Here is a 20937-nt window from a genome sequence, read left to right on the forward strand (position 1 = left end):
CTATGTTGGCTAATGTGAAGCTGCTGGTGGCATGCTCACACTCCAGGCCCCAGGCTCACTCACAGTCTCATGTCCGGTCCCATGTCTGACTTCAATATGAGCAAATGAGAATTCTACACGTCACAGCCTAGTAGGGATGAACACTAGGGTTGCTTTCCTGAGTTATAGATACCCTTAGGTCCTGTTTAGTACTTTCATTAAACTGCTGAACCCAGAAAGCCCCTCTCTCAAAAGTCTTTAAAAGTCGGGCCATGGATATGACTCAGTGGTTAAAGCTACCGAGGTTAAAGTGTGAGGGCTGTGGCTCGGATCCCCAGAATCAGCATAAATGCTGGCCAAGCTAGACACCCACCCATAATCCCAGCCTCAGAAAATACAGGCAAGGGCTCCAGGAGCAAGCTGGCTGGGAAGACTAGCCATATCGTCCAGCTCTGGGTTTGATTGAGAGAGTCTGTTTTAATGAATAAGGTGGAAGGGCCATATACAGGGTGATTAATCTGCCCCTCCCCCACCCCCACGTGCATGCCAACCCATGCAGGGCACCCCCACATGTGCCCACACACAATGCAAACATGTATACACATATAGCCCACCACACACATATAAAAGAAGAAAAAAAAGGAATACAGTCTATAAAATCAAATCGCTTGATCAAAGTACATTATATGTATTTCTGAAATTCTCAGACAATAAAAACAAAAAAGTTTTTTTTTTTTAATTATCATAAAACAAGCAAGGATCCAAGCATAAGTTATGGAACTCAGAACAAAATAAAAAATTTAAGCTCTGTGTTAGGCTGCAAGTCCTGTTTGTTCTGCAAGTTGGATCTCCTGGCTTCTCCCAGCGCCAGGGGCCTACGTCACTAAAGAGTGCCTCGCTTATAACCGGGCCCATCTCTTCTCTCTATAGAAGCACAGGGGGAATCTTTATTGTTTAAAACAAGAACCATATTTTGGGTCTGGAGATATGGCTCAGCAGTTAAGAGTGCACGTCGCTCTTGCAGAGGACCCAGGCTGGGTTCCCAGCATCTGTACTGTATTTCACCACTGCCTGTGACTCCAGCTCCAGAGATTTGGAGGCGCTCTTCAGGGACGCCTGCACACACATACACAGAGAGCGGAAAAGAAAACTTCAAAGGGTCAGATATTTTTTTTCTTTTTAGATTTAGTTTTAGTTTTAGTTTTGTTTTTTTTTTAAACACAGAGTTTCTCTGTGTAGCCTTGGTTGGCCTGGACTTTGTAGACCAGGCTGGCCTCGAACTCACAGACATTTGCCTGCCTCTGCCCCCTGAGTGCTGGCATTACAGGCGTGTGCCACCACGCCCAAAAAAGGGTCAGATTTTTAAATGTAAGTGAAAATGAATTTTACTCACGATTAAAGAGCCAGGCTTGATAGCAGATGCCTGTCACCCAGCACTTGAGAAGAAGAGGGTTCCAGGCTAAACTGCATAATACATGATACCCTGCCTTAACACAAACAAACAAAAAAACTAACTAGATTAGTTAAAATTAGTCTAAGCTAAATTAATTAGGCTAATCTAATCCTAGATTTAAGAAGCAAGGCTAATTCTACACCTTTGGAAAGGACCACGTTTGTGTGTGTGTGTGTGTGTGTGTGTGTGTGTGTGTGTGTGTGTGTTTGTGTGTGTGTGTGTGTTTCTGTGTGTGTTTGTGTTTCTGTGTGTGTTTGTGTTTCTGTGTGTGTGTGCTCGTGAGTGTGTGTGTTTGTGTGCTAATCTTTGTGAGGGCCCTTTTGGCAGTTGAGGAAGGAGAGAAAGAAGCATGACGTCAAATAAATGACTGACTCATGTTTCCGGTGGTGCTGATATGAATCCTTTGAGTGGGTTTAACTCACCAAACTAGGGTCTCAAAAACTCAACACCTACCAAAGCCACACAGAAGTGGCTTGCAAGAATTCCCTTTCTCACGTTCATGAAGAATAAAGAAACATGGACAAGAGGTAAATAAAGGCAACCTAGATTTATTAAGAAAAAGAGAGGGCTGGAGGGACCTATCAGCCATTAAGAGTACTAGTTGCTCTTCCAGAGGACCCTGGTTCAGTTCACAGCATCCTGCATTGGCTCACAAATGTCTGTAACACCAAGGGCTCCCATACCCTCTTTTGGTCTCCTTGGGCACTACAAATATGGTGCACAGACATACATGTGGGGAAAACACCCACACACATAAAATAAAAATAAATAAATCTCTGAAACTATTTTATCATATTTATTTATTTTATGTGTGTTAGTGTTTTGTCTGCACATATACTATGTGTACCAAGTTTGTGCCTGGTGCCAGAGGAGGTCTGAAGAGGGGGTGAGGGAAGGTCAGATCCTCTGGAACTGGAATTACAGGCTGCTGTGAGCCATCATGTGTGTGTCGGGAACTGAACCCAGGTTCTCAGCAAGAATTACAAGTGTTTTTAACCACTGAGCCATCTTTCCAATAGTCAGTCCAAATCTCTCTCTCTCTCTCTCTTTCAAAAAAAAAAGTGGAAAAAAAAAAAAAAACCAAAACCCTGGCAGTGGTGGCATACGCCTTTGATCCCAGCACTCGGGAGGCAGAGACAGGTGGATTGCTGTGAGTTTGAGGCCAGCCTGGTCTACAAAACAAGTCCAGGACAGCCAAGGTTACACAGAGAAATTCTGTCTCAAAAAAAAAAAAAAAAAAAAAAAAGTGAAAAAGAACACCCCTGAAAGCTGGAAGTGGTGTTGCACGCCTTTAATCCCAGAACATGATAGGCAGAGACAGGCAGATCTCTATGAGTTCAAGGCCAGCCTGGTCTACAAAGAGAGTCCAGGACAGCCAAGGCTACACAGAGAGAGCTTGTCTGGAAAAACAGAAGACAAAAAACAAAACACAAGAACACCCCTGAGGGTAGGAGCTCTTCCAAGATGGAAACACAAACAACACCTGTGCTGTTGGGTGGGCTTCCCTGAGGTATGGTAGGACCTGGATGAAGAGGGAGGTGACCTCTGTTGTTATATTATTTTTGAGTAAATCATAGGTTGAGCCAGTAAGGAATTCATACACCTACTTGTGTTGTTCCTTCACGTCAGCCAGATAATTCTCTGTGCATTTGGCGGAAGGGTCAGTTGTGCTCCATGCCGACTCAGGATCCACCAATTGGGCCTTGCTCTTTCTTACTGCCTAAGGGAGCTGGCTTTTGTCTCCTAATGGCATCGTGTCACTCTTGTTCTCTTCCTGTGAGTTGAACTGCTTAGTCCTGATTTTCAGTTAAATAATGAATGCCTGTGGCCCTACTCATCTGCCCAGGAGCAGATCCTCTGTGACAACACAGCTCCTGCGGGCTTCCCCCTGGCCATCGACACGAACTCAAAGGTAATTGCTATCCTGAAGTGCTTTTTAAAGTTGTTTTAAATGTGAACCAGCTTAGGAATGCAGTGTTCAGTTTTGCATGCCTTTGGAATTCATTAAAATATAGTTTCATAACATGTCATCTAGGGGCTGGAGAGAGAGAGCTTCCTCAGCAGCTAGGGGTTCTTGCTGCTCTCCTGGAGCACCAGAATTGGGATCCTGACACCAACTCACAACTGTCCATATCTCCAGTTCAGGGGGATCCGACGCCCTTCTCTGGCCAATTCCAGCAAGCGGTACACATAAAATCAACATACATGTACACACTTGAGCTTGTGCACATAATTATAAAACATATTTGTAATTTGTCATATATTTTTGTTAGGGGTTTTTTGTTGTTGTTGTTTTGGGGTTTTATTGTTTTTAGTGGTTTTATTTTGTTTTGGTTGTTTTGTTAACCGTAGCCCAGACTAGCCTCAGATTTTATGATGATGGTGATGGTGATGATGATGATGATGTTTTTCTGTTACACAGAGCACTGACTGCCCTGGACTCACTTTGTAGACCAGGCTCGAACCCACAGAGATCTGCCTGCCTTTGCCTTCCAAGTGCTGGGATTAAAGGCATGTGCCACCACGCCCAGGTTAGCCTCAGATTTATAAGAACCTCCTGGCTATGTTTTGTTTCCTTTTGGAGACAGAGTTTCACTACATAGCCCAAGCTAGCCTCACACTCAACATTCTTGCCTCAGTGGGTATAGCATGTGCTATACTCAACAGTATGCCTTCTTTGTTTGTTTGTTTGTTTGTTTGTTTTTCAAGACAGGGTTTCTCTGTGTAACAGCCTTGGCTGTCCTGGAACTTGCTCTGTAGACCAGGTTGGCCTCGAACTCACAGAGATCCAGCTGCCTCTGCATCCTAAGTGCTGGGATTAAAGGCCTGCGACACCACACCTGCTCAATATGCCAATTTGGGGGGGGGGGGAGAGTTCAAGACAGGGTCTCTCTGTGTTGTTACCTTTGGCTGTTCTGGGCTCCCTTTGTAGAATATGCCATTTTTTGATGCTTGTTTACACTATGCTTTTAATTTAAGAAGCTGGCCCCGACGTAGTAGAGCACACCTTTAATCCCAGCACTCAGGAAGCAGAGGCAAGTGGGTCTCTGTAAATTTGAGCCAGCCTGGTCTTCAGAGCCAGTTCCAGGATAGCCAGAGCTGTTACACAGAGAAACCTCATCTTGAAAAACCAAAAAGAAAAGAACAGAAATACGGGTTCAAGCCGGAGTGGTGGCACACACCTTTAATCCCAGCAGTTGGGAGGCAAAGGCAGGTGGATCGCTGTGAGTTCGAGGCCAGCCTGGTCTACAAAGTGAGTCTAGGACAGCCAAGGCTACACAGAGAAACCCTGTCTCAAAAAGAAAAGAAAAAGAAAGAAAAGAAAAGAAATGTGAGTTCAATACGGAGCTCCCTTTAGGGCCAGCACACAAAAAGATCACAAGGCAGAATGCAGCTAAGTTAGTGAGCTTATCACATGAGCAGAAAAGCCCGATGTGTTGTGAGGGTGGCTTCTGAGGAGGACTTTCCCTAAGTGCCGCAGCAGTAGCTATGGATATGGTTGAAGGGATTTAAAACTACTTAATCGGAGAGGTGGATCAGAGGTTAAGAGTGCTGTCTGCTCCTCCAGAGGTCCTGAGTTCAATTCCCAGCAACCACATGGTGGCTCACACCCATCTGTAATGTGATCTAATGCCCTCTTCTGTCATGCAGGCAGAGCACTGTATACATAATAAAATAAATAAATCATTAAAAAAGAAGGAAACTACTTAATTTACAACAGTGGCTTAGATATTAAGGAAAGCGTGTATTGGCATAGTTCGTTTTCCTTTACCAAGGATTGTTTTATAGCCAGGCAGTGGTGGTGCACCCCTTTAATCCCAGCACTTGGGAGGCAGAGGCAGGTTCAAGGCCAGCCTGGTCTACAGAACGAGTTCCAGGATAGCCAATGCTACACAGAGAAAGCCTGTCTCAAAAAAAAAAAAAAAAGTTTTATTATTTGTGTGTGTGTGTGTGTGTGTGTGTGTGTGTGTGTGTGTGTGCACGCGCGCGTGCGCGCTCATGCACATGTGGATGCAATTGCAAATAAGGGTCAGGTGACCATGGGGCTGGAGTTAAAGGTGCTTGTGAGCCACCTGACCTGAGTGCTGGGAACCAAATTTAGGTCCTCTGGGGAAGCACTGAGTGCTTTTAACCACCAAGCTAGCTCTAGACTTAAGTTACTTTTGTCTGTTTTTTGTTTTCTTTTTGATTTATTTATGTGTATAAGTGTTGTGCCTGCATGTATGTCTGTGAACTGCGTGTGGACCTGGTGCCCGTGGACGTCAGATGAGGGGATCGATTCCCTTGGAACTGGAGTTTGAGACAGCTGTGAGCTGCCATGTGGGTACTGGAAAATGAACTCCAGTCCTCTGAAAGGACAGCAACTGCTCTTAACTGCTGAGCTATCTCTCCAGCCCCAAGTTATTTTTCTTATCCACAGAATTCTGTCCTTGAAGAGGAGATTTTATTGGTGTATTGTGCAAGTCTAAGCAATCCTTCTTTTTTCACTTTTTAGACAGTGTGTCCTGAAGCCCAAGCTGATTTGAACTCCTAATCCTCTTGTTGACACCTCTGAGTGTCAAGGTTATAGGTGTTTGTGTGTACTCACACCTTTCTTATACACAGACTTTCTTTTTTTTTCTTTTTCCTGAGACGGGCTTTCTCTGTGTAGCCTTAGCTATCCTGCACTCACTTTGTAGACCAGGCTGGCCTCCAACTCCAGCCATCCCCTGGCTCTGTCTCCAGAGGTCTGGGATTAAAGGTGTGCCCCACCCAGCTCAGACTTTCTAATACATAGATTTAGACCATGGGTCCTCGGCCAGTTTTAGAAATTTTGAGAAACCTCATTTCTGAGCAGGGCAGTAGTGGCATGCACCCTTAATCCTAACACTTGGGAGGCAGAGGCAGGTGGATCTCTATGAGTTTGAGGTCAGTCTGATCTAGGTCAGCCTGATCTACAGAGCTAGTTCCAAGGCAGCCAAGGCTACACAGAGAAACCCTGTCTTGAAAAAAGAAAGCCACGTGTGGTGGCACATGCCTTTAATCCCAGCACTTGGGAGGCAGGCAGATCTCTGTGAGTTCGAGGCCAGCCTGGTCCATAAGTGAATCCAGGACAGCCAGGGCTGTTACACAGAGAAACGTTGTCTCGAAAAACCAAAAGAAAGGAAGAAAGGAAGGAAGGAAGGAAGGAAGGAAGGAAGGGAGAGAGGGAGGGAAGGAGGAAAGAAGGAAGGAAGGAAGGAAGGAAGAAATCTCATTTGTGATGTTTCTTAGAACAGGGAGCGTAGCTCACGCACAGTTGGCCTGGGTGATTTTGCTGAACCACCAGATCTCAGCACCGAGTGACAGAAATCAACCAGGAGAATGAGAAGGTGCCCATTCTCTTTTCTTGTCCCTTTATTTTCTAACTAGTTATCCTGTTTCAATATAGTGTCAATTTGCAACTAGTTTCACCAAGTGTGCTTTCTTTCTTTCATTTTCCTCTTTTGAGAGTGTCCCACGTAGCAGGCTGGACCCAAATCTGCTGTACAGCTGAGGATGACAGATGCCTGCGATGGTTATTCTTGGTTGACAACTTGACTACATCTGGAATTAATTAAATTTTATAAATGGAAGGCACACCAGTGAGGGATTTCCCACTCCCTGCCTAACTTGAAGGAGAACTATCCACTTCTAATCCGGATCTTTGTTTGTTTTGTTTTTCGAGACAGAGTTTCTCTGTATAGTAGCCTTGGCTGTCCTGGATTTTGGCCTTGAACTCACAGAGATCCTCCTACCTCTGCCTCTAGAGTGCTGGGATTAAAGGTGTATGCCACCATGGCAGTTTGTTTTGTTTTAATAATTTTAATTTTATTTATTTTATGTGCACTGGTGTTTTACTTATACGTATATCTGTGTGAGCGTGTCAGATTCCCCTGGAACAGGAGTTACAGACAGTTATGAGCTGTCATGTGGTTACTGGGGAATGAACCCAGGTCCTCTATAAGAACAGCCAGTGAGCCAGGCATGGTGGCACACGCCTTTAATCCCAGCATTCAGGAGGCAGAGGCAGAGGCAGAGGCAGAGGCAGAGGCAGAGGCAGGCGGATCACTGTGATTTTGAGGCCAGCTTAGTCGACAGATAATCCCAGAACAGAGAAACCCTGTCTCGAAAAACAAAACAAAACAAAACAACAACAACAAGAGCAGCCAGTGATCCTAAACCATCAGCCCCTTTAATCCAGATTTGAAAGTGGGAAGACACACCCTTAATCTGGGCCACACCTTCTGTTGGAAACCTCTGTAAACAAGGATGTAGACAAAGGAAGTTTATACTCTTTGAACTCACAGTGATCCGCCTGCCTCCGCCTCCCGGGTGCTGGGATTAAAGGCGTGTGCCACCACACCTGCCTATGAAGCTTAGTATAAGGTCTTAGCTATGGGCTTCCAAGCAAGTCTATTCCTTCGCTAGCGTCGAAGAGTCTACTTCTTTGGGACTACAATTTCTACTAAAGACCAGCCTTGTAGACTGAGCAACTTTTGGATTCTTGGACTTTCTGTTCACAGCCAGATGCTGCATTTATAGGCTGGACATAGCCTATAAAAGAGGGAGACACTTACTACTTATGAAAATTAATCTGTAAGTGACTTATTAAATTGTGCTTCCATTTCTGGGGTTATCTCTGATGGTTAACTAACAGATTATTGAATGGTTCGGGGTGGAAGCCGAGAAAACTCACCAGAAGCTTAAAATGAAAGCTTTATTTTCTGAGCTCAGGGAGGTGGCCAGTTCAGGATCTGAACTACATCCTCAAGGGGAAGTTGTATTTAATATTTAAAGGCAAAAACTGCAATTAGCTCATGGTGGAGGGGCGGGGGGCAGATGGTAGAACAGGGTGGTCAGCTCTGACTCAGGTTATTTTACTAACAAGAAGTTGTAGCTAACCTTGAAAGTGTGCCTGGCAGTGTTTAGGGTACATCCAAAGTGTAACCAAGTATGTAGATAGTAAAATATGAATTATGACATCATTGAATGATAGATAAGAAGGGTGCAGACAGAGTGTAGCTTAGTATAAGGTCTGCTTGACCCCCCCTGGCAGGGAATTTTGCCAGTTGGTGGTCTTTGGGGTGGATTTAGGCTGTTTCTAACAAAATGGGGTCTGACAGTTTTTAACAGGATTTCTTCAATTGTCACCGTATTTCTATAGGTAACATCAAAATGTATCTATTGTTCAAAAGTCTGTTAGCTGAATACCTACTGTATCCAGATACTCTTTTAAGACTTGTGGCCACAATTGGGGGAAAATCCATGTTCCTAGCTGAGAGAATGGGAAAGACCAAAAATAAATAAACAAATTAATTAATTAATAAAATAAACAGTAAACTGGACATTGAGGCAAGAAGATTGTGAGTTCCAGACCAGTCTGGACTACATAGTGAGATCTTAGAACAAACAGGAAAATAATAATAATAATACTAAAATACTAAATAATAATAATAATAATAATAATAATAATAATAAATAATAATAATAATAATACCACCAAAAAAACCAGACTTGGCAGCTAAGAAGAAAATGAAGACCAAAACTTATGCCTCTCTTAATAAGATGGCTTTAGGAAGGCTTCTCTGAGGAGATGATTGATTTAAACCAAGTTGCATCATAATTTGGGGGTGTTGGCATTCAGGAAGTTTCTGGAAACTGCCACCTCTTGGATGTATGATTGTGTTCTCAGTTACCCAACTTCTGAGCCTAGCCTATAAAATTCAGAGAGGACATAGGGCACTGTGAATGATAGTAATTGTATGATTTTAGAGTAATTTTTATTATTTATGAATGTATAAATGAAATATATCCCTCATGCCACAAGACGAAAAAGAATGTCAACACTCCTAAGAGACTTTGTAATTAAAAACGCGGTTAGGACCCCGCGATGGAGCCAACACTGTCTTCTTTAAAAATTCGAAAAATGCGCTTTAGGTTTCTATACTATAAAGTGGAGATAATTTTTTGCTGTTGTTAATTTGACATTTATCCAGCCACCCCTTCTGAGACACAAATGTGCCAGGCGTGATCTTAAATATGGAAATGTATTCATGGGTTTAATCCACGGCCACCCAGCAAATCCTTTATTCTCTGACAGCGTCTTTGGAGACCGGAGTTAGATTAAAGCCCCCAGGGCTAACTTCGGACCCAGGCAACTCGGCTCCGGAAACTTGCAAACGTCAGCGGTCAGAGCGGTGCTTAGCCCAAGGTAAGAGTCGGACACAACTCTTAAGATGCTGTTGGTGGGGGATGACGGTCCATTCTCGCTGGCCGCGTTTGAGGAGCTCGGGGTACAGTGTTGGGAAGGGAGCCGGCAAGCGCCGGCACAGCAGCCAGCCCAACGACGAGACTCGTGGGCGGGTGGAATGAGTTGGTCACCCCCTAGGCACGCCGCTCCGCAGTCTGAGACTGCGAATCGCGGCCGCGGGAGCGCCCCTTCCAGGCCAGCCCAGTGGGACGGCCCGCCTCCCCTTCCGCCCCGACGCACGTAGTTTCTCCCGTTCTCCGCGTAGCTTCTGGTTCCACGCTCCGAGTCACAAAGCGCGGGGTCACGTGGGCGGGCCGGTGCGCTTTGTGACGCAACGGCCCCGCCCCCGGCCCGCCTATCGGCGCACGCCCAAGCCCCGCCTCGCGTGCGCCGCCCGTGCAGTCCCTGCTTAAGAGACCCCGGAGTGGGGGCGCTCGCCCGAAGCCAGGCCGCGTCCGCCATAGTGCCTGGCGCGGAGGTGTCGCCGGCGCTGGGTGCGGGCCGGAGAGCGGCCGGGGGAGGGGGCAGAACAGAAAAGAGAAATAATAATAATAATAATAATAAATAAAGAGGGAATCCAGCGAAGCCCTTGCCGCCGCCCGACCGTTTCCGGGCTTCCCGACGCGGTCGTGGGCTCAGAGGCGACAGGAGCGGGAGCAGCGCGAGGAGCGGCAAGAGGAAGAGTCGGGCAGCCTCGGCGGTGTCCCCGGGGTCCGCGAAGCCGCCGGCCGGGGCCCGGGGTGGTGAGGAAGGGCCTCGCGCCCTAGCTGGGCCCCGCACCGGCTTTGTGTCAGGCGGCGGCGGGGGGGAGGCGGAGCCGAACCCGGCGGCCGCTGGAAGGCCTCTCCTCCGCCGACCGCGCGATCTCGGCCTAGGCCGCGGGCCGCTCGTGGCCTCCGGGGAGCAGGCGCCAGGGTGTGTGTGCGGTGGGGGCCTGGGCCTGGGGACGCCGACGCCGGTCGTCCGGAAGCCGGGAGGAGGCGAGAGGCCGCTCGTGGACTCCGGGCCTAGGCCCTCTCCCCGCAACCTTCTCCCGGGGCCTGGGTCACCCCCATCCACGGAGAGAGACCAGCCGGGAGGTGCGGCCGCTATGGACCCCTGACCCCGCGGGGTCATTCGGACTCTAACGTGTGGACTGACCGCTACTGACTGCACCGCCTGCCCCGTCTCCTGCCGGCCCTTAGCATGAGCGAGGGGGATCCAGCCGGGTGACATTGTGCCGGTTGGCGGATCCTCGATTGCCCCTTTTCCTGTCCTGCTCCTCCCACATGAAGCGATTCTGAGTGCGGGGGGGGGGGGGTTCCGGATTATTGTTCTCAAGAACCCCCGCTTGTGGTTGGGGGGGTATTTAATCTGAAGCCTTAGGGTTCTTCGTTGTCTTTTGAGTGTTTTGTGTGTGTACATATTTTGCTCTTAAGTTTATAAATATACATATATTGAGAGTGTCCACGTCTCCTCGCTGAACCTTAGGAATCATTTGCCACAATGTCCTGTGTGCACTATAAATTTTCCTCTAAACTCAACTACGACACCGTCACCTTTGATGGGCTCCATATCTCCCTCTGCGACTTAAAGAAGCAGATCATGGGGAGAGAAAAGCTGAAAGCTGCCGATAGCGATCTGCAGATCACCAACGCGCAGACGAAAGAAGGTAAGAGGCACATGGGCAGCAGATACTTATTGGGTCGAGGAGGGTATTGAAAGTTGCTTGTTACAGGCCTAACCTCCATTCTTTCCCGTTGCAATACACAGTGTTTCATTGAAAGCCAAGGATTGCAGCACCCGACCTTGGAGTTTTAACTGGCCTGCTTGTTTTCTGAATGCTGGGGTCATCTGTAGAAGGCTAACTCAATCATGTTAATCTAGTTATTCTCAAAAGTCGTCGTGTCCCCCACCCTTTAATTCCTTAAGGCTTTTTTTTTTTTTTTTTTAACAGTGGGGATGGAGTAAAAAGAGAAAAGGGTTGTTATCCAACTCTGTTGGGTGTTTGCCTTGTGGAGAGCCTGTGTAAGGTTTCCCGTTAGTAGATAGAACTTGTTCTATAACCTAGTAGTGTTTTGAGGTTGATAGCAAATTGCATACCCCTGTTTGTTTGTTTGTTTGTTTGTTTATTGGGGTTGCTTGTGGAAAAGGTGTTTTTGAGGATTTAATCAGTGTTGGAATTGGTTTTGGAATATAAAATGTTCCAAGATGAACACTGAGGTTGTAATTCCAGAATTAGTGATACTTACTCAAGAGTCAGCATTCTGTAGCCCAGACTGGCCTCAAACCCCACTAGCCTTCTGTTTGAGCTTCCCAAGCATGAGGAGTGCAGGTGTTAACTCACACCCAGCAGCAGCTAAAGTCACCACAGTAGCCAGTAGCAGTTGAGGAAAACTTCAAAGTGCAAGCAAGGCCCTGGCTTCTTAACCCAGTCCCACCACAGAAAACAATATATATAATCAGGTTTCTGAAAAATAGTGGACTGCTACCAAGTGAGCCACTGATTATAATCCTTGAGTTCATTTTATTTTATTTTAATTAATTTATTTTGGTTTTTCAGGACAGAGTTTCTCTGTGTAGCTTTGGCTGTCTTGGACTGCTTTGTAGACCAGGTTGGCCTAGAACTCACATCCATCCACTTGCCTCCCAAACCCTGAGATTAAAGGCGTGCACCACCACGCCCAGTTTCTTTTTCAACTTTTTAAAAATTAATTTATTCATATTACATCTCAATGGTTCACACCTAGTTTTTAAAATAATATGGGGACTCCTTTCCTTCCTTTCTCTTTTTCTTTCAAGACAGGGTTTCTCCGTAGTCTTGGCTGTCCTGGAACTGGCTCTGTTTACTAGGCTGGCTTCAGCCTCCCTAGTGCTGAGATCAAAGGTGTGGACCCATTTGAACTCGAGATCCTCTTCAAGTGCTACTTGGAACGCAAAGAATGGATGTGTCACAGTCAGCTTTTCTGACTATCAACTTGTTTTGGTTTCTTTTTCTCAGTAATGCTCATGGGTGGGTTTTATTAGCTCAGACTTCTGACATTTACTGATAGGATGGGAAGAAGTAGAGTTAGTTCTGAATGGTGTCATTTTGTACCCCTCATTGGCCTGGACTACGTAGATCAGGCAGGCCTGTGACTCACAGAGATCAGCTTGCCTCTGCCTCCTGAGTGCTGGAATCAAAGGCATGCTCCATCAAGCTAAATTTGTTATAAGATGTAGTATCCAGTTTTTGTTGTTTTTTTTAGTTGAAGTTTTAGGGCTTACCTCATCAGCCTGTATTTTGGTCGGTAGGACAACTTTTGTCATGTAGAAGACCAGTTTTTCATTTGTAATTTAAACATAAGCATAATTATAATACTAAAAGAATAGTTTTTTCTTAATTGGAAATTGTATTTTTCTGTAATTTTTCTCTACTTAGAAGAAAAGTTGTTTATGGCATAGACAGCTAAGAAATAACCAAGTCCACCAAAAGCAGCTGTTAGTGTTGAAGTCACTTTATAAAACACGTGGCTTTTTAAGAGTTTGTAGCTATATTGCTATATAAATGCACCTTTGTGAACAAGAGGAAAGGTAATATATAAATGAAATTAGGGAATAGTGGGCACTTAAAATTATCATCTACATAGGTTTCATTTTTATTACAGTACTATACAGTTGAAACAGCTTTACTGTAATTTTTCAGACTATAAGATGCACCTGATCATAAGATGCACCCAGTTTTTAGAGCAGTAAAACAAGAAAAACAGTAAAAACAGCAACTGGACCGTAAGGTACACCCTAATTTCTCCCCCACTTTTTTTGGGGGGGGGAAAGTGCTTCTTATGGTCCGAAAATATGGTATTTATTTTACTACCAAACAACAGTTAAAGGCAGCTTTCAGACTGCAGTACGTCTAGATTGAAAAAAATCCTTGTCCACAAATTGACATTTTGTGACTTTGCAAAGGGAGTTCTTTGTCCCACAGTATGTTTTCTTTTATATGTTGCTCTTAATTGAGAAAGTTTGATGTTTGGTGGGTTAAGGGGAAGAAACAGTTCTAGGAGCTTTCTTTGTTTTTTGCACTCAGATTGGGGGAGGGTGTTGCTCATGGTACAGAAACTTAAGGAGTTGGGGAGACTGCTCGGCACTTTAGAAGGTACTTACTTTTCTGGTAGAGGACCCACTTGTGTCCCCAGCATGGGAAGTCAGAGCTCTTAACATCCCTTCCTAGGGCTCTGATGCCCCCTTCTGGCTCCACAGGCACCAGGCATGTTTGTAGGCACAGAAATGGCCTCAGTTTTACAAGGCAGTTGAATAAGAATTCTAGTTGGTTTAGAACCATCTAGTGAGTTAAAGATTCCAAAATAAATGCTTATGACAGTTTCTTTGATTGCCTACATCCTACGCCCTTGATGAGAGATTAAGCTGGAGATTCTAGCAAGTTTAGATTATTCATCTACCATGTATCTGCAAAACATTCTATTAGTTCTGGAAATCTGTTAGGTATAGAGGACCATAAACCCTTGGTAAAGCTACAATCTCTTGTGTCAGTTCTGTTTTGGACTTAGCCCTGCTTGTTTCTAAACTGCTATTTTATGGTGAATTCCTCCAAGTGGTTTTTTACAGAAACCTTGGTTGTTTTTTTTTGTTGTTGTTGTTGTTTATTCCAGACAGGGTTTCTCTGTGATAACCTTGGCTGTTCTGGACTCAGTTTGTAGACCCAGGCTGATCTTGAACTCAAAGCAATCCACCTGCCTCTGTCTCCCAAGTGCTGGGATTAAAGGGGTGAGCCACCACACCCGGCTGAAACCTTGGTTTTTATACTGACCCTCCCATCTACAAAGTGGTTGATTTGGAAGCTTAATATGAAGGGGTTTTAGGGCTTTTTTGGGGGGTGGTTTGTTTTTTATCCTTATTCTGGCTATCCATTCCTCAAATTCATCTTGTTTTTCATTTCATCTCCATGACTTCCGTTTTCACACAGAATTGACACTGGTAAACCTATTTTTTTTCCCTTCCTGGTGCTAAGGCAGTGCTCTACCAGCGAGTTAAATCTTCAACCCCTGAGCCCTTTGACTCTAAGGAACTACTTGTTAATGATTTGTGTGTTAGACACTCTTGGGCGTAGGACCTCATGTAAATCCAAATACTTGTAACTGGCCAGCTAGAACCCTGTATTTGAGGCCTGTTTGGGCACCTGACTTTATTACTATAGTACAGCACTGTGTTGACTTAATCACTTTGACTTGAAGTATTTCTTCCTGTATGTAATCTAGGCTAGCCTTGAACTCAGCGGCAATCCTCCTGCCTCAGCCTTCTGAGTACTGGAATTGCAAGCCTGTTGTCCTCACCCTACCTAGCTAATAAGTTGTTTTTGAAAGGTTTTGTGAATATACTTGAGGGTTGTTACACGTGTAAAAAAACAAAACAAAACAAACAAAAAAACCAACCAAATGTTTGACACTTAAATTTGGGTTCTAAAATTATTAAACATTTAAAAATCCCCCTATTTTTTTTTCCAACTCATTTTGCTTGGAATTTGGAAGCTGTCCAGGATAATGATAGTCTTGCATGCCTACATCTAGGAAATTGCATCACTCTTGTTGGATGCCTATGAGTCATAGTCAACAACTGAAAACATACTAAAGAACTCTTGCTTGGGCAATTTGTTGTAGACCAAGGAATTACTAAATGCTTGATGACCAGCAATAATAAAACTGATGTACATTAAAAGCCTGAAATGTATGAAATAACTGGAGGCAGGGGAAAATTGGCTACTTTGTGTTGGGTTGTGGGAATAAGGGAGATTTTTGCATTAAAAAAAAGAAGGTTTATTTATTTATTATGTATACAGTGTTCTGCTTGCATGTACACCTGTATGCCAGAAGAGGGCATCAGATCACATTACAAATAGTTGTGAGCCACCATGTGGTTGCTGGAAATTGAACTCGGGGCCTTTGCAAAGAGCAGGTGGTGCTCTTATCCACTGAGGCATCTCTCCAGCCTAGATTTTTGCATCTCTTACATTGTGTTTTTTTTGATAATTGTCCTTGTTCCTTCCTTGGCTCTTTTTGCTACAATTATGGCCCACCTAATTTCATTTTTATAGAATTATTGTAATTATAGAGTAGAAAAATGTTACTCATTCCTTCTCTTGGTCTTCTCAAAAAGTGACACTAGCTTGGTAAAGCCAGGAATGAAGGAATTCACCGTGCCTGCTTCTTCTTTCTCCATCTTTGCAATATTCATTCAGCCCATGAGCAGCCTCCACAACATTTTGACTATAATACTGGCTATTACTGGGCCACAAAGCAGCCTTCTTATGACTTATTCATTTCTGATCATACAAATACCAGGGCAAGTCTTTTTGTGACATAATTGTCATTACTTCACATAAAATCCACTAGTTACTTCTCTGTTTCATGTGGAAACAAAGTATAAATTGATATATGGTTTATACTTTCCTACTTTATTTTTATGTCAATCTTTAAATTTTTTTCAACATTGTCTTCTTTGTGTCTTTTTTCTCCTCACATTGTTTCCCCTCTCAGTGACTATTATTCATTTAGTTGTTTTGCATGTGGCTGGCTTCTCAGTTTTTTCATTCATAAACTCAAGCCTTTCAGAGGGGCTTTGTTTAAAACAACATTCTATCCAAAATGATATCCACCCTTCATTCTTGATTTTAAAAAACAATAGATTATAATCTCATGTTTAGCCTGTCTTTTCTAGTAATAAGCAAAATGAGAGCAGAGGTCATAATGTTTAGGGACTAGGGAGATACACTCTGATTTCAAATAACCCCATAGTTAGCATGTTAAGAATTTCTTGGTTAAATGAGCTGCGAAGATTAAGTTTCACAAAGTTGAGGCCCTGGAGCCAAGGACCTGACTAGGATATTCCTTATAACAATCCTAGTAACCTAAATGTGTGGAACATGGATTTTGGTGTTGTACTGTAAGCTCATATTACATAAAACTGATGTTTGGTTGAAGTTTTCTCATTTCTGAGTACTTAGTCCAGATCCCTAAATAGAAATTTGACTGTTTTTGTTTACAGAATATACTGATGATAATGCACTAATTCCTAAAAATTCATCTGTAATTGTCAGAAGAATTCCTATTGGAGGTGTTAAGTCTACAAGCAAGACATATGTTATGTGAGTATTTATAAAAGCTTGTGCTTTTATTAAAATAGACCAAATATTTTATTAACATTAAAATTGTATCGTGCTAATCATGAAAACTGTAATAGTTGTTTTGGTTGCTTATTTTTCCCTCTGGCTAAATTGACATAGTTTGTAGTTAAGGGAGCTATTACTAGGGAACATTTTTGTTCCATTTGATTGTTTTTATCACAAAAATGATCATTTTATAGAGTTCTGTTTTACATATTTTGACAACATCGCTAGTTTAATGCCAATAGAAGCCTTTTGTCAGTAAGAGGCTTTGGCTCGAAGGCCATTGGGTAAATAAGATTCTTATTTAATAAGAGTGTAAAATGAATCAGGCTGATATTTTATTACATTTACTGTCTAATAATAATGTGACTTTGAATATTGTCTCTTCTCTCAGAACTTTTACCCACCTACTCTGTTTCTGCAATAATTACAGAGTAACAGGATCATAATTGCTTTACACCTGAGGATTAAACCTAGTCCCTTACTCATGTTAAGCAAGCATTCTACCACTGAACCACATCCATAGACGACTTCCTTCTTTTAGTATTTCAAAACAGGGTCTTCTTAAGTTGCTCAGGCTTGTGATGGTAGAATTGACTCTGTATTCCTAATGGCCTTGAACTTGATACCCTGCTGCCTCAGCCCTCTGAGTAGCTGAAATTACAGGTCTTCACCACTGGGCATAGTAATCTCAGAAGTTTCATATTGATAGCAGAACTATAATACATAAGTGAGTAGAATTGTTTTCTATGTTTTGACACGAAGTTACACTTACCATATATTTTTTTAAAACATGTATCAAACAGAGTGTAGCAGCACTTGTCTTTAATCCCACCATCAGGGAGCAGAGGCAAGAAGATCTACATAGCAAGCCTGGCCTAGATAGTAAGCACAGGCCACCCAGGCTGTATAGCTGTCGAGAAAGACTTTGTCTCAAGCCAACAAACAAAAACAAATAAATACAAGTATCAAATACTTCATCCCTGAAACTTTTTTATATTCAGAAATCTTGAGAAAAAGAATATTTGAAGTCCATGGCCATCTTAAGTTGTCTCATAGAAAATTGTTTATTACTTTTTATGTAGGTTTGTTTGTTTTTCATGATAGGATTTCTCTGTGTAGCCTTGGCTATCCTGGCTTTACAGACCAGGCTGGCCTTGAACTCAGAGATCTACCTCCCTCTGCCTCCTTGAGTGCTGAGATTAAAGGCATACGCTACCACACGCAGCTTTTATTAGAATTTTGATAATATGTTTGCCTCATAAAATGCTTCTCAGTTTGAGCAAATGCTAGAAAGTTCAGGTTATTTTTGTCAGTACTTAAAAATCATGTGTGAACTGAAACATTCCTTTTAGGTGCTGTCTAGTATTTCTCTACAGTAAACTTTGGCCATTTAAAAGACTATCCTTAGGATCTCCGCTCCAGCCCACCTTCTAGCTTGTTTCAACTAAAGACATTCTGGATTTGTTTATATGTTCTTCTAGCAACAATCTGTCCAGTCATACATAAGCACGAGATGGATTTTAACATACTTTCAAACTATGTTGTGTTTTTCAGAGACCTTAAATTTTGTTCAGTACTTGGTTATTGTTGGGAAATGTTTGTTTGGTTTTTGAGACAAGGTCTGTCTGTGTAGCCTTGGTTGTCCTAGAACTCACTGTAGACCAGGCTGGGCTGGAATTCAGATCCGCCTGCATCTGCCTCCTGAGTGCTGGAATTAAAGGCGTGTGCTACCACTGCTTATCTTTAAGATACTTCCTAAATTAAAATAATCATCACCCTCTATCTGGATTTGAAAGCTAGTTTTTGAGCACTGCAGTCTGTCAAAGATCTCAGTCATAAATGTACTGGCAGTGGTCTTCTTAAACTGGGTACGTAGGAATTTATATCCAGCTTTACCAAAAAGGAATGACTACTTTTTCAGTTCATTATAACTAAACCACAAAGTTTATAAATATAGTAGCTTTCAGAAATAATATGTCATAAGTAATAAGTTTCTTTTAGAATTCAATATGGCATTTTTTTAAAAGAAACTATGAAAGTATATTAAAACCATTTGGAAATAGCAAATAGTGATCAAAGTTGTTTATTCAATACATCAGAAATTGATTATATTAAACCTTTGTACCAAAAGATTATATTCCTAAAGATGTGAGATTAGAGAGATATATATATAGGGTTATTAGTAGTCAGTCACACATTGTGATACACACGTATTATTCCAGCACTTGATGTGGAAGAGGCAAGAGAATCTGGCCTTGGCTGTATAGTGAGTTCAAGGCTGCCCTAGGCTGACTGAGACTAAAAACAGACACACACACACTTGAAATTAATAAATAGCTAATGATAGGTTTTGTTTCTGTTTTATTTTTTAGAAGTCGAAGTGAACCAGTGATGGGAACTACAAAAGCAGTATGTAAAAACACAATCACCCTTTTTCTACACAATTGCTTTTACCTTTATAATGTTTCAGTGAAGTAAATAATTTAGAATACCCACTGACCATAGCATACACTGTAAAAAAAATTGTATTTTGATGACAGTTCAGTTGAATATGGATATATATATATGTGGCATAATTTGCAGTTCATATGTAGAAATGGGTAATTTGTACCCTTCACTGTTTCATATTAAATATGACAGCACTCTCCCTGTATGACACTGTGTTGTACAGTAATGTATGATCCTTTTTAGATGGTGTAGGTTTAACACTGAAGAACATGACAACATGTTCTGCATCTGTCTGTCTATAGTTAGTATTTTGTATGTATGTACAGGCTGTTTTGTGCTTTTTGTTTCTTGCAATAAAAAATTGTTTGGAGTGTATATTTTTGCCATTTTCACGTTGTTTCACTCAGTTTATTAGTTTTTTTTTCTTTCTGCCTGATTAATGGCTTACAAAAAGGGATTAGCAACATGCAGAATTTACATTATTATTTGATCCTTTCTCCAAGGTCAAACACATCACAGAAGAGAGCTTTTGAGCGCTCTTGCTTTATTTGGCACTGAGAGCTCCTGTTCTTTGTGTGCCCTGTATTATGCAGTACAGACTGAGGTTTCATCTCCACAGCTTAGAGTGCATCACATGTCAGGGATTCTCATGGGTTATATACAGTTCATACACAAGCTAGTCTGTTCAAATCAGAATGTTTCTCTTTCTTATAAGATGTTAAAATGCTGTATTGTACAGTATTGAAAACTGTATCTTACCACAAATAACCCTCTTGACTGGGGTAACATCTTTTTATAATAGATTAACCTATAGTGTGACACTATTTTGACTTTGAACTTTTAAGTAAAAGCACCACTTCTAGTTGTGGGACAGGTGCTGCAGAACACTTAGCTGTCTTAATTGGGCTCTGTGAACTTGAGGATTCACCAAACATTTTACTGCTCAGGCTTAATACTTGTACACAAAAACATGGTGTTCGAAATTTTCATTTAGAAATCAGGGGTACTGCTTGCTGTTGCATTTTATTCTTTTTAAATACTACTGATATTTGTATATGAGGCATTTTACTAACCTTGGATCATTGGATCTTAACCATGATAAGTAGCATATCTCAACTTTGAACTCGTTCTCTAAAGAAAACAGCCTTTAGTTCCGGTCTAAATGCAGTGATTGAAACAAAAAGTCAGTGTTTGGGGCTTTCCCTCACTTTTGGATGAAAGAGGTTTTTTGGTGGGTTGGGGGTTTGTTTTATTTTTGGGGTTTTTATGTTTTTTAAAGCATAATGCTGTAAAAACTGTCCAAGTTTCTGTTTTGCTGGTGATTGGTTTAAAACTGATTTTTATGTATCCAAATGCTAGCACAAATTAGAAAAACTGTCCCGGTAACTGTAGTAGTAAATGTAACACATTTGTATAAACATTTTTATATAGTATCTAAATTAACTCAGATGAAGTTTTATTTCTTGAAAACAATTATTTCCTTTTTGTTTATTAGCATGTGTATAAACACAAATCACATGTTCATAAATAAAGTTAACATTCTTTTAGCCTTGTGTGTTCCCTGGCATGTCTGTATTACACTTATAAGAAGTTTATTGTAAGCTTATTCAGATTTCTCTTTTCCTTTTAGTACTTTAAACAGTTTTAATTTTTAGATAGAAG

The 20937-nt window shown here is 42.3% G+C and overlaps 1 protein-coding gene across 3 annotated transcripts in view; it reads left to right on the top strand.

Moving 5' to 3' along the window:
- The first annotated feature begins 10472 nt into the window (after nucleotides 1-10472).
- Nucleotides 10473-20937, top strand: part of Rbbp6 (RB binding protein 6, ubiquitin ligase) — a 34405-nt gene continuing 23940 nt past the window's right edge. For all 3 annotated transcript variants that reach the window (XM_051145186.1, XM_051145184.1, XM_051145185.1), the window contains exons 1-3: nucleotides 10473-11334; nucleotides 16704-16803; nucleotides 19200-19236. In XM_051145186.1, coding sequence (XP_051001143.1) covers nucleotides 11169-11334; nucleotides 16704-16803; nucleotides 19200-19236 — 303 coding nt within the window. In that variant the 5' untranslated portion in view covers nucleotides 10473-11168. The remainder of the gene's footprint in view (nucleotides 11335-16703; nucleotides 16804-19199; nucleotides 19237-20937) is intronic.

Source organism: Acomys russatus, chromosome 5 (genome assembly GCF_903995435.1).
Source record: "Acomys russatus chromosome 5, mAcoRus1.1, whole genome shotgun sequence".
Taxonomy (NCBI): domain Eukaryota; kingdom Metazoa; phylum Chordata; class Mammalia; order Rodentia; family Muridae; genus Acomys; species Acomys russatus.